The following is a 13,849-nucleotide window of genomic DNA, read 5'->3' as shown; positions in this document are numbered from 1 at the left end:
GACCTGTGGGGCTCCATCATACCCGTCAAGATACTGAGGCACAGGAAGGTCCAACAGCTTACCCCAGGCCACCCAGTGATTGGTAATGATGGGATCCAAGCAGGGTCCTCTGGATCCAGTGGGCTCTTGGCCACTGTGGTAATGATCCAATCAGAAGAGCTAGTTTTATATAGGAAAAAAGCTCAGTGAAACAAAATAACGTACACACAACCTTGTAGCTATTAAGTGCCAGGTATCTGGTAGCTAGTAAGACCCAGGCTCTTTTCACTCTCAGTCCTGACCTTTGATCTTTCTTCCCATTCAGATTTCCTATTTTGTGTTCCCTCTAGCTATCCACACCCCCTTGAGCTTCCTCATTCTTGCTGCTACTGCTTCTCTCAGCAGCATTATAGTTATTTTTCAGCTTTTATCAAGTATTACAAAAATAAAACATCAGTGTTGCTTAATTATCTTTTCTGAAATAAATGAAAGTGCTATGATTTTTTTTTTTGTCTCCATGCACATTCAAATACTTGTTTCCATCCCTCTGTCCCTTCTTTAGAAGGATTACTTGGGTAAAATATGGGGGAGGGAGTTCAATCTGGGTCTTAAAAGCTGAGAAATGTTATCTCATTGTGGCTGCAAAGGCAGACTGTGACCACTAGGGGTCAGCATGAGTTCGCCTTTTGTGAATGCAGGCATTAGGCTGTAGCTGGATGTCCAGGACCATGAATACCCACCCCGACAACCAAGAAATCCTGCAGGACTTTTATAGGAGCACCAGTTAGCAGAACTGAGTAATAGACTGCCACCCTTCCACCAAACTCCACAATTAGATTCTTGAAGAAACCCCACAGAATCCAAGAAGAGCCTGATTTGGGGACTCAGTGGCTGCAGCCCTGAGATTCACCTTCAGCCCTTGCTGCTCCCTTGGACTTCTTTACCACTCTCTCAAACCTCAGTCCCCCAGGTACTGAGGCCTGCCTCTGTCAGTCCCATGGTCCCAGCAAGCACTCTACCACTGAGCTACATCCCTATTTATATTTTATTTCTGAGACTCAAAATTAACAAGTATTTTTATTATTTTATCAAATTTGCTTTCAGCCTCTTTTTTTTTTTTTTAAGAAATAAAGTATAACATGGGGCTGGGGTTGTAGCTCAGTGGTAAAGCGCTTGCCTAGCCCAGGTGAGGCACTGGGTTCAATCCTCAGCAGCACATAAAAATAAATAAGTAAAATAAAGGTAGTTTTTTAAAAAAGAAATAAAGTGTATAACAGATTCAGTAAAATCCCTTTTAACTACCCCCCAACAACTGCCCACTTTCCCACTTCTTGAAAGGAAATCAACTATTTGTGTTTCCTGGGTTTTCTTCTAATCCATTTTTATACTTTCTTACACGTATATGAAGATATGTACCTATAAACAATTTACATACTGCTTTTGTGTGTGTGTGTGTGTGTGTGTGTGTGTGTGGTGATGTGGATTGAACCCAGGGGTGTTCTACCACTGAGTTACACCTCCAGACCTTTTTATTTTGAAACAGGGTCTTGCTAAGTTGCTGAAGCTGGCCTCAAACTTTTGACCCTTCTGCCTTAGCCTCCTGAGTTGCTGGGATTACAGGTGTATTCCACCATACCAGGTGTTTGGTCTGCTGTTAAAAAAATTATTTTCATCTAATTTACACATGATATACTTGGGAAAATCAAATAGTTGTACAAGTCTCCCTCTCCCCCTGTTCTGGGGTTTGAACCCAGGGGTACTTTTCTACTGAGTTACACCCCCAGCGTTACTTTACAAGTGTTGTTACTTAAAACAGCTGTTTTGTTATTCTGTCCTACCACCTACCTCCTCATTTCCTGTCCTGGGAATCAATCACTTTATTTTAGATGATCTTTATGGTGTTCATTTCAGTCTGTCCAAATAACAAGATTATAATGCTACCTCTTGAGTGTTTTAGGCATTATCATTTGAGTTCCTAATATAGAGTTAAGGATATAGGTCTTTCTCACTCTTTGCCTATAGGAGGAAAAAGAGAGATGGAGGTTAGGGGAGGAGCCAGTAGCAACCGTTTTGAAAACTGGAAAGCAAATGAGTGTTCATTTAGCAGACTTGAAAAAACTGAAGTCTGCCAGGCACAGTGGTGCATGCCTAAAATCCCAGCTACTTAGGAGGATCACAAGTTTGAGGACAGTCTCAGCAACTTAGTGATACTATGCCTAAAAATAAAATTTTTAAAAAGGCTGAGAATATGGCTCAGTAGTGGACTGTCTCCCTCCTTCCATGACCCAACCCTGGGTTGAATGCCCAGTACTTCCCAAAACAAACAAATCCTTGGTTTTAGCTAGTAGCAGGGAAAAGCTTCTATTGTAGGATCCCCAAAAGGCTCTGTATTGGAGGCAGCAGGCACTTGAGAAGATGACATCTAAAACAGGATTGATCCCCTACCTAACCACACAGTTAGATGACCACCCTTGCCAACCTTGGATGATTGAAACCTTTATTCTTTTAAGAAGGCATAGGGTCTGTAGTATTTGGAGTCATAATCTTATAGCTTCCAGAACCTGAAGAAATTCAATATTTCTGTCTACCTTTTAAAAAATTTTTGTCCCCTGTTTCACTCCAGACTTTTGAAAGATCTTCTCTTTGTTCCCAGAATTTTGAAATTGTACAATTATGTATATTAACATATGGGATTGAACCCATGGGCACTCTACCTCTAAATTATATACCCAACTCTTTGAGACAGGGTCTCCCTAGGTTGCCTAAGGTCTGACACTTATATTATTTAGATATTGGACTTCCAGGACTGGCATTCTAATTTATTCTCTTTACCATTTTTTTGAAATTTATTTATGTATTGTGGTGTTGGGGATCAAACTCAAGGCTTTGAGAATATGCTAGGTTCTCAGAGCTCTCTACCACTGAGCGTACCCCCAATTTTTTGAAATTTAAAGAAAAAAATTTATTGAAGATCTGAAAAGCAGTTCATAAACGATTGCCTTTTCCAGAAAACTATTCAATGGATTACATCAAGTCAAAATGTATATATGTATAATAAAAATTATGAAACAGGCCCCCACTCCAAGAATCTGAGCAAAAAATGCATTTTTCCTTTTAATATTTTTAATTTTAATATTTTTTGAATTTAAAAAATTCTGCCAGTATGTTTTCATTTTCAAGACCATGTTCATTTTCCGAATGTTCATTCTTTGAAACAGTATGTTCTTTCACAAATATAATATTGTAAGCTCCAAGGATATTAGTGATTTTTTTCTTTTTTAAATCTTGCTTTCTTTCCTTTGTGTGTGTGTGTGTGTGTGTGTGTGTGGAGTTAGGTTACATACCCAGCCCTTTATCTTTCTACTTAATATATAGCCCCTGTTTCCTCAATTGATTTATTTGTTCTGCTTGCCTATGATGATCTCTTTCATGTTAGAGGTTTTCTTCACATGTTTGGTGGCTTTGACTGCTCAAACTCAGGAGTGTGAATTAAGTGGTTCATAGAAGCTCTGCAAACCTGGCCAAGGTCTTCACTCCATGGTCTGGCTAGCTTATCACCTTGGGGAACTCTCAGTGTTATTATCTTCCTGTCCTGGACGGCCCAGATACCTCAAAAGGAATTCTTTCATGTGCCTTGCATAGAAGATATATTTGTGTATGCCAGGGTTCTGGAAACTGAATGAGACAGGTGAAGGAAGAAGACCTAGATATTTCATTAAGAAGTTTATAAACTTGTGCTTAATCATCCTGTTTCTGGTATAGCAATTTCATCTTCAGTTATGCCTGGTGTCCCTCAGCAACAAAAATAGCTAAAGTAGCAGGTATGTAGGATGGAGCTGAAATGGGGGAAAGAGTATCACCTGACCATTGGTCCTGAAATGTGGTGGTACCTGAATAAATGATGAGTATCTGTCTCTTTTCCAGTGTTCTAACTCTTCATGTTTTATAACTACATCCCACTGAAGAATTAATTTGTTCCCTCAGTAATTAACTCTAGAGGCAGTCCAGGTGGGCAGCTGCTGCCCATGAGTTTCTACACATGCCAGGTGGCTGTACTGCAGCTCCCTTGTGCATTAGGGGGAAGAAAGAAATCAGTTATAGAGCTGTTAAACTCTGCCTGGACAGCTGGAGGATGAAGCTCTGGGCTAGTTCTGTATAATAGGAAGGAAATTCTGAACGCCAGGAATGTGAAGAGAAAGCTTAAGAAGTTCTTGTGTCTGGTAGACTTGTGGACCTTAGAAACAGCTGCTCTCAGGGGTCTTCCAAGACATAGCATGAGGCACAAATTTGGAGACCAGGAAATGAAAGCTTCCATTTAATGCAGGACTACTCCACCAATTGATCACATTCGCAAGTTGGTAGTAGTACAGAAAAGGACATCAGGGCAGGTGATTTCTCCCTTTTTCTCCTTCTTGCCAGGAAAAAATAGATACTCCAAAGACCTGATGTTCAGAGGTCCATCCACCTGGGTTGTCAGAGTTGTCACCCTTTGAACAGTTACAAACTAAGATATCCATTGCTTTTGTTTCTCACAATTGGTCACCAATTGCATTTTAAGAGATTTTCTTATTTTTTCCTTCTTTACATAAGATCAATGGATTTGCAATTTTATCTCCTGCATATTAGCTTAATATCTTTTTAAAATCATAGGTATTTATTCCTCCCATCATTAAAAAAAGTTATTGGAAAGCTTTTTTCTTTTTTTTTTTTGAGCCAGTGGGTCTATTTCCCAGGCTGGTGTCCAGCCTAACCTCCTAAGTGGCTGGGCCCACCTGGAAAACAATTTTTTTGGTACTGGGGATTAAACCCAAGGTACTTTTACCACTAAGCTACATCCCCAACCCTTAATTTTTCAAAAAAGTTTGAGACAGAGTCCTGCTAACTTGCTAAAGCTGGCCTGAATTTGGGATTCTCTTGATTCAGCCTACGGAGTCACTGGAATTACAGTCATACATCACCAAGCCCGGCTGGAAAACACTTCTTAAAGGCTGAAACCATTCCCCTCTTGTTGGGAACATTAGTTTCAGATACCTTTTGTTATTAAAAGAAAAAAAATTGCTATACATGTCTTTGAGTTTGCACCCTTTAAAATAATGTAAAATTCAAAAGAATACGGAGGTACAAAGAAAATAAGTATCATAAGTATCATAAGTCACATCACATAGGGAAACACTATTGGGGGTTTAGTTAATATTGCTCTATGCTACGTGGGTATCTGAATTTCAGATCATTTCCCTAGAAGAATTAATAGGTGAAAAGATCTGGCCAACTTAGGGAGGCCCTTGGCAACTTTGCGAGACCCTGCCTCAAAATAAAAAATAAAGGGGGCTGGGGATGTAGTTCAGTGGTGGGACACACCTGTGTTCACCCCCCCGTACCAAACAACAACAAAAACCCAAAACGCTTTTTTGGGAAAGCCTTATTTAAAGCAAGGTGTTAATTCTTCAGCAGTGAAATTTTGACCTAGTGGAAACTAATGTCTTTTGGGATTGATTCTAGCTTCCAAACCCAGAATGTGCTAGAAACCGCCACAGCAGGCAAAGTCCTACTTCATTCTTTCTAAAAACCAAGGTACTGAAGTTCGGAAAGGTGTTAAGGTCCCAGTTTCACAGCGAAAAAAACCCAAGTCTTCAAGCTTGGGGCAGGCGGTCTCCTCACGTGACGCCACGGCTTTTCCTTTAAAGGCAAGCCACGTGATTGCAGACGCGCACACAGAGGAAATCCACACTGTCAGGAGAGCGAGTCATTCCTCCCCCGCTTTCTCTAGGGTTTCTGGCTTTCCCTCCCCGGAAGCCACAAGTCCTCTGGAGGCTTTCTCTTCCTCATCCCCTCCGTCGCGTCACCAGGCCTCCTTTCCGTTAGTCGCTGGCCCTGGAGCTCCCTCTCCGCCACAGAGCCCCACTTTGGAAGGAAGGCCAAGGGGACTACAACTCCCAGGGGGCCTCGCGGTTCCGCCCCACGCGCAGGGTAGGTCGGGGGCTGAGGTCCCACGGTCTTTTCTCCGCGTGCTGCCAGGAGCAAGCGCACTACAGGTTCCGTGGCGCCTCGCGCGCTAGCCGGACCGGGGCTGGGAGGGGCTGAAGGGGCCGAGGTTGGCAGGCGGACTGGCGGGCGGAGGAAGAGGGTGGGAGCGGAGGCGATGGAGGGGAGGAGTGGGGGAATGGGGGAGGGAAGGGGAAGGGAGGCGGGAGGCGGGGCCGAGCCGGAGCTGGAGCTGGAGCTGGAGTCTGAGCCGGCGGTTGCAGCGGAGGCGGTGATGTCGGTGCAGGTTGTGTCAGCAGCGGCTGCCTCCAAGGTGCCTGAGGTGGACCTGAAGGACTTGAGCCCCTCCGAGGCGGAGCCACAACTAGGACTGAGCACGGCCGCCGTGGGCGCCATGGCCCCCCCGGCAGGCGGCGGGGACCCCGAAGCTCCGGCTCCTGCCGCGGAGCGGCCCCCGGCCCCTGGCCCGGGCTCGGGGCCCGCCGCCGCCGCTCTCAGCCCTGCCGCCGGGAAGGTGCCTCAGGCGTCGGCCATGAAGCGGAGCGACCCGCATCACCAGCACCAGCGGCACCGCGACGGCGGCGAGGCCCTGGTCAGCCCCGACGGCACGGTCACCGAGGCGCCGCGCACAGTCAAGAAGGTATTAGGGCCGGGCTGCCTGGCTCGGAGAGGGCGGGAGGGAGGGGAGCGAGGGGAACCGCAGATCGTCTCGGCACGGCGGCACCACCCTCCACGCTCTCACTTCTCATCGTGGGAGCAGTGAGACCCCTTCCCCCTTAAACCCACCCTCTTGGAACTACCTCCACCCGGCCCCCAGGGCTGGGAAGCGGGGCTCCAGGTGGCACGGCCGTACTTCTCTAGGAGTAACATGGAGGTAGCGCTCTCCCCTACTACTTGGAATAAGCACCCAGAAGAGAGGCACCTTATGCTACGCCCCCCGCGCCCCAGCACTCCCACATGTAATTTTCCGGACTATCCGAGGAGGAGATCTGGATAGTGTAGAAAACCCTTGCCGCTTTCGGGAACCAGTAAAAATGGAAAAATCTTTTCTACTTGGAGATCGAGTAAGCAGTAGTTAGCCCGCATTGAAATCCTCTGAGTTGCCTGGCTTCTGTACAGATGATGACTTTCTGCCTTTCTGTGGCCAACCGCTTCCCCAGAGCTCTACAGATGCTGTGCCCTTCCTTCTCAGCTTCTGTAATACCCTTGCATTTTCTTTGATGGTAGAAGGGTAATGGAGAGATTCTTCACTCTTTTATCTTAAGAGGTTTGTAACCCTACTCAGTAGTTGGTCACCAGAATTATTAGATCGTATACGAAGAGAATGGTGGTTGTATCAGTTCCTTTATTGTGATGAGAAAGCGATAGGAAGACATGCTCACTTTTGGGAAAGCTATCATTGTGGCTTTCTATCTCAGCTGTCAGCTTCTCTCATACATAGTTGTGGGGAGGCCTCAGAACACCAAAGAGTAAGCAAGCCTCTATGTAGACTATTACCTGAAAATTGGCTATCGGTGATACCGTTCTCTCAATACTAAATCAGCACGGGGAGCGGGGAAGATAAATATTGGAAAATACAGAGATGTGGGTCATGTAAAAAGGGATTATGGCTTTAATTTCCTAGGCACAATCCAAACACTGCAATTCATTTTTTTAATTGTAGTGAAGGATTTTTAATTGTTTTATCAGAACAGCAATAAAAGGATATGAAATCTGCACTGGTTTTACAGTGTAGGACTCAGCTGAATTGGAACCTTGGATCAGCCATACATTTTGTTGTGATTGCTTTTAAGATTAAGGTATAGCAGGTAACCTTTTCAGTCTGACTACCCAAATATAGTGATAAATGACATCAGGCACAGGACTGAAGGAATTTGTTTAATACTTCTTTAGGACAGTATCTTTGTCATTTGTATTATCAGTCTTCTAGGAGGAATTATAGTAAAAGAGGAAGCATGGACAGCAGTGCTGCAAGTACCTACTTGAGAGTTGGGAATTCTGAAACATTTCTGACTAGTTTGAATGCTTTATAACTTTGGCCAGTCACTTTCTTAGGATTAAGATTCTTTTTGTCTAAAATCTGTTATACGGTTAGATTTTTTAAAGGGTAAAAGTACTTAACAAATTGCTTTTAGAGCATGGAGTTTAGTCAGGCAGTCCTGGGTTTGAGTTCTAGTACCCCTACTACTAGCTTTCAGATAATTTCCAAATTCTACAAATCAGCTTCTCCTATAAAATAATGATACTAATCATAATTGAGGATTAGAAATATTTGCAAAGGTCTTCGCATTGAACTTGGCACATCTAGTATGGGCTTAAAAAATATAGCTATTATTATGAAAAATTGATTTTTATTCCTTCCATGATGGCTTAAGTGCTTGCTCCCTCCACCTCTTTTGAAAGGTACACAACAGTTCAATAGATTCTATATAAAGAAGTTCAAAAAATAACAAGGCAGCATACCTACCAGAGTCCGTTTTTCGTAATTCTAGATGTGCTTCTTGGACATTTTCCTTGTCACTAAACCACCTTCTTCCTGTTGTTTTTCAGTATCAAAATGTATGTTCCATGATTCTAGATTTACTCAGCAGCCTCAAGGCTATGGAAGACAGGGCTGAGCTTGTCTTAGACAATGTTAATTGCACCAAAAAAACTTTTCTGCTGAAAGTTAAGCAGGTGAAGTTTTGGGCAAGGATGCACATGTTTAACATAAGTAAGGGCATTGCTGAGTTGCTTTTTAGAGACAGAATCTTGAACTTTTTTGATATCAGATTGGTTAAATGAAAATGAATGTGAGTCTGCCCTTCTTTCCCCAAGTGGAAAGTCACCTCATCAAGGAACTGCAGTATGACATTTGGATTTATTGAGTCTTTCTTGATTCTTAGATTGTCTATTTAAATAATCATTCTGACCTTGACTCCCTCCTGCTTTTATGAAATTTCGTGTATGAAGGGACTGGGATTGAAAAAAGCTGCCTCTAGACTATGTAACTGGTGACTGTTGCTTTTATTTTGTAACTCCTGTACAAACTTGTTTATGTTAAATCACATTTCCATTGATGAATTCCCTTACTCCATTCATGTATTTGTCATCAGTTTCTTAGCTCTTTTACTCTGCCTAGCCACACAAGGGAAATACGTTTTTTTTTTTTTTTTTTTTTTTTTTTCTTTTTTGGTGGTGCTGGGGCTAGAGCCCAGGGCCTTCTGTATGCTAGGCAAGCACTCTACCACTGAGCCACATCCTTAGTCCCAGAAATAAACTTTTTACAAGAGGCAGAATTCCCAAGTGCAGTAATCAGTAAGAATGAACATACAGGATGCACGTTACTCAGTCTCACATTTTATCTTTGACACCTGCCTCCATCCTGTAACTTGTGGTGCTCTGGGGGCCAGATCTTGTCATCGTAGTTATGATATGTACATGTTTTTTATAAGCTCACATTAAATGACCTAAACAAACCAAAAATTTCTGTAAGAAGTAATTTATGAAATGGAAAGATAAGTTCGGCAGTAAATGAGGTAACAGTTGAGAGGATTTCTTCTCTGTGCTTGGAAATGGGTGCTATTTCTTCAATGTGTTCTTGGAACATTGGAGTACAGCAGCAAAAACAAGGCAGAAGATTTGTTTCAGAGAAGTTAAAAAACAACTTTTTGACAATAAGACTGCAAGCTCAGGAACCTCAACTGACTTGTGCTTACATCATTATCAGTAATGACCATGTTCAAACAGATTCTATATTTCTCTTGGCAGACTTATCTACCTTGTACTGGTTTTGTTGCTGTCAGGATTTAGTGCTTTCTTGCCCTGAATTGTTTAAGCTTTTGATTTGGTAATTATAGATTACAGAAATGGAATGTTTTGGATATAGGCATGGGAATGTGGGAACAGTGTGACTCCTTTGCCAGTTAGAAAAGTACAGCCTGACCAAATGTTCAGTGAGTCAGTTGGCAGTTGGACCCTAATAATAGTTACCATTATTGGCCTTTGATGTGCCAGGAATTGTCCTAGGTGTTTCTGTAATCCTGACAAGAATACTATGAGATATAGGTGGCATTATCTCTGTTTTACAGATAAGGAAATGTGGTCCAGAGAGAGTAAGTGCCTTGCTCTAGGTTGTATGTTTAGGAAGTGGCAGAAGTGGGACTTAAATTCACATCTGTCTTTTTCCATAGCCCATGTCTTTTTCATTATGTCACATAGATTGTTCCTGATCTCATAGGTCTTAGGTGCTGGCTCTGGCCTTCTCCCTGAACTTTTTTTTCTTTTCTTTTTTTTTTAACAGTCCTGGGGATTGAACCGGGATGTTTTATGACTAAGCTACATCCCCAGCCCTTCTTATTCTGAGACAGGATCTTGCTAAATTGCTAAGGCTGCCTCAGCCTCCTGAATTGCTGTGATTACAGACATGTGCCACCATGCTCAGACTCCCTGAAATCTTTAGAATAGTCAGTGAACTCTAAGGTGTGTCTGTCTGGCTAAGGCTTAGGTCATCCCAGGACTAAAGTAAGAAGCGTGTGAGTCAGGGCTTTAGGAAGAGGACAGGAAAAAATTGTACAAATGTACACCTCAAAGCATTGTCAAATTAGAAGGGAAGAACATCTCATACAGAAAAGCATTTCAAGATCAATAAGGCAGCCTTACATTTGTGATTAAATGTTAACATGAGAAATTTATCCTTAATTTTAAAATTATAAATCTGGTAATTGTGAGGAATATATTCCTATTTTCTGTTTAGCTAATGATTTTCCCCTGTTGTTTGTTTTACCTTCTCTCTGAATCAAACTTGATTAAACCTTTTGAATATTAGAAAATGACAATGTTATGTATTCCTGCTATATGCTAGACATGGTACTTAGAGCCTTAGATATACTATATTATTTTGGGAATTGAACCAAGGAGTGCTTAACGACTGAGCCACATCCCCAGCCCTTTGTATTTTTTGAGGAAGAGTCTAAGTTGCTTAGTGCCTTGTTAAATTGCTGAGACTGACCTTGTAGTTCCTATCATCCTGCCTCAGCCTTTGGGATTACAGGTATACACCACCATGCCCAGTTACTATTTTATTAAATACTTTTAAGAACTCTTAAAGGTAATGTTTGATTTATTGAGGAAACTGACGTTGGAGAGGTTAAGGAATTTGGCTTAAGGATGTGCAGTAATGTGATGGAGCTAACAATCCTACTCTGACTCCAAAGCCAGATTCTGTAGCTTTTCAATTCAAATTATTTCTCTGCTCAAACTCCAGGGCTTGACCTTTTAATTCGTATCAATTCCCAACCAGTACTGGGGATGGTACCCCAGGGATGCTACATTCACAAACTTTTTTATTTTTTGAGTCAGGGTCTCCCTATGTTGTCAAAGTTGACCTCGAACTTTTGATCCTCTTGCCTCAGCTTCCCAAATGACTGGGTTTACAGGCATGTGCTTCAGTGCCCAGTTAAATCTTATTCTGATTTTTTGGTGTGGATTTTTTTGTTCTATAATAGTTTCTTATTTACTGAACTGGTATTATTTGTGAATGCTGTTTTCCTGAGCTTGGGAATGATTAAACATTATTTTAAGAGCTGTTTTAGGAGGTTGCACTGGTGTTTGATTTCTTGAGAGAAGCTACTTACTCTTAGTGTTCAGTTAAGAAATGTACAGTTCATCGAAAAGGGAGAGTGAGTTTATTGTATCATTTCCTAGAAAACTATTCCCTTTTTCTCAATGAATGAGACAGAGGGAAAAAAATGAGAGATTTTTGTAATCTTTATTCAGATCCTTTGTCAAGTTGAGTTTATAAAGAATATGCTGTTTCTTTCATGGTAATTCTTGTTTAATATTCAGAGCCAAACATCTGAGGTACATGGGAGGAGAACTGTCTTGGCAATTGGTCTGACCCCAGCTCTGCTATGGTGTCTGAGTAGAAGGCACAATTAGAGGAGCTAAAATTCTTTCACCCAATGAGAGGTTTAGTAAGCTTGAAATTTATAGGAGCTTTTTATAGTCTTTATGATTTATGGCCAGAGATTTGGAAAGAACAAAGGAAAGTTTCTTCTATAACAGTTCTTAAATCTAAAGCTATTTTTGATTAAAGTAAATATTAAGGTGTTTAACTTTCATTCTCCGTCCTCACCAACAATTGTCTGCAACAATTCAATTAGCTTTTTTCTCTCTTGGACACGTGCATTCATATTCATAGGTGGTGTTTTCAAGGGTCCATCAGTAGAAGTGTATCAGTTTGGAGCACCTAGCTCTTAGCTTAGTACCTATATTAAATGGGCACTAGAGCTGCTGGTTGAGTTGCTGACTGGAAGGCTTAAACCCTGCGTCCCTCCCTCCCTTCTTTCTTTCTGGTACTGGAAATTAAACCAGGGAGTGTTTTTCCCCTGAGCTATCTCCCAAGTCGTTTTTATTTTTTATTTTGAAACAAGTCTTGCTACATTGCTGAGTTTGGCCTTAAATTTGTGAGAGCCTTCGGAGTCTCTGGGAGTTGCTGGGATTACAGGTGTGTGTGCCACTGCTGCCAGCTCCTAAAAGCCTTTCTGAATATTGCAAACCCAAGACTAAAACCAACTTTATCTTCTTTACAGTCTTATCTCCTGCAGTGTTCATTTAAATAGATTTGATAATGTTGACTACCTGTTCTTGGAAAACTTCCTCTTGGCTTTGGTGACACTTATAATGACTACCATTTACTGAATGCTTAACTTTGTGCTAGAAATCTACCTCATCTATTAATCATCATAACAGCTTTATCAGATGAGTGGTATTATTTTTTACAGTTGAGAAAATATGGGCTTAAATAGAGTAATTAACTTGCCTAATGCTTTGCCAGTTTGTGATGCCTTTGGGATCAGTAAGATGCAGTATTGCCCATAGCAGCAGTGGGAGACTTTGTCACATTGCCAAACCTCTGCTGCTCTGACCAAATTCCCATGTGAAGTCTGTTTCAGCTGCTGCTAAGACCTCTCTCTTCAAGTCTCAGGATCTACCCTTTTCCATAACGAGGTTTGAACCATCATGCCTCACATCCTTGTCTAATTCAGTTACTGCCTGACATCCATTATCTTCCTTATACTCATTTCCTTTACCACTCTCTTCATCTTTTCAGCTGTTTCTACTCCCAGAACCCTCCCACAACATTCTTTACAATGTCCCCTTCCATTATCAACAAATCCCCATGTAGTATCAGCAGCAAGATTAAGACAGGTGTGACAATGGCAGTGTTGTTAAGGTTGGCACCTGGTATCTAGAACTGTAATGGTGCAAACCACATCTCTTGGTTAGCACTACTAATCATAACATCTTTGCTAAACCAACTCTGTAATTTGGGGCAGTGTTTTTAGCAGTATCCCTGAAGTGGGTTCTCCACCCTGGAAGCTACCTCATATTCTTTGTGTAAATTCTTGTTTACTTGTCAGAAGTGACTTCTGCTGGTCGTAGAACTCTTAGTGATGCACTGGTTGATCCTAACCATTTACCCTCTGAATTTGCTTGCACCCATGGAGCTGAGAGTTGGTAGAGAAAAATCAGAAAGCCGGGGAGATCAATGTTACTATATATCCATAATCATCAACCTCATATGTAATCAGCATTTGCCTAGCAGTGTTGTACATCTCTCTAGTAAGTTCGTTTTCCCACTCATTGCAAATGACTATTTTATACTGTTTTATTTCTAATCTCTCACCTTTTTTTTAAAATTCAGAAACTACCAAATGGAAACTTCATCTTTCTCTCTCCCAAATCTACAAACTTGTGTATTTGGGACTCATCTTTTTCTCTTTCCTTCCTATTTGGATAGAGGAAGTATCTAGACTAGTCCCTCCACAGATGCTCTAATCAATTCTTTCCTGCCCACCCCTGCTTTTTTTTTTTTTTTTTTTTTAAGATACTGGGGATTCGGGGC

At 41.8% G+C, this 13,849-nt stretch overlaps 1 protein-coding gene across 3 annotated transcripts in view; it reads left to right on the top strand.

Annotated features, from left to right (window-relative positions):
• The first annotated feature begins 5,797 nt into the window (after window positions 1-5,797).
• The window catches only part of Ahcyl2 (adenosylhomocysteinase like 2), a 173,907-nt gene continuing 165,855 nt past the window's right edge, over window positions 5,798-13,849 (top strand). For 2 of the 3 annotated variants that reach the window (XM_047560425.1, XM_047560424.1), the window contains exon 1: window positions 6,172-6,601. In XM_047560425.1, the coding sequence (XP_047416381.1) occupies window positions 6,236-6,601 (366 nt within the window). In that variant the 5' untranslated portion in view covers window positions 6,172-6,235. Of the gene's footprint in view, window positions 5,947-6,171; window positions 6,602-13,849 lie in introns of those variants that run through there. The other variant, XM_047560426.1, reaches the window with a different exon arrangement.

The sequence above is a fragment of the Sciurus carolinensis genome, chromosome 8 (genome assembly GCF_902686445.1).
Source record: "Sciurus carolinensis chromosome 8, mSciCar1.2, whole genome shotgun sequence".
NCBI classification, from domain to species: domain Eukaryota; kingdom Metazoa; phylum Chordata; class Mammalia; order Rodentia; family Sciuridae; genus Sciurus; species Sciurus carolinensis.
This window is presented reverse-complemented; position numbering and strand designations above follow the sequence as displayed.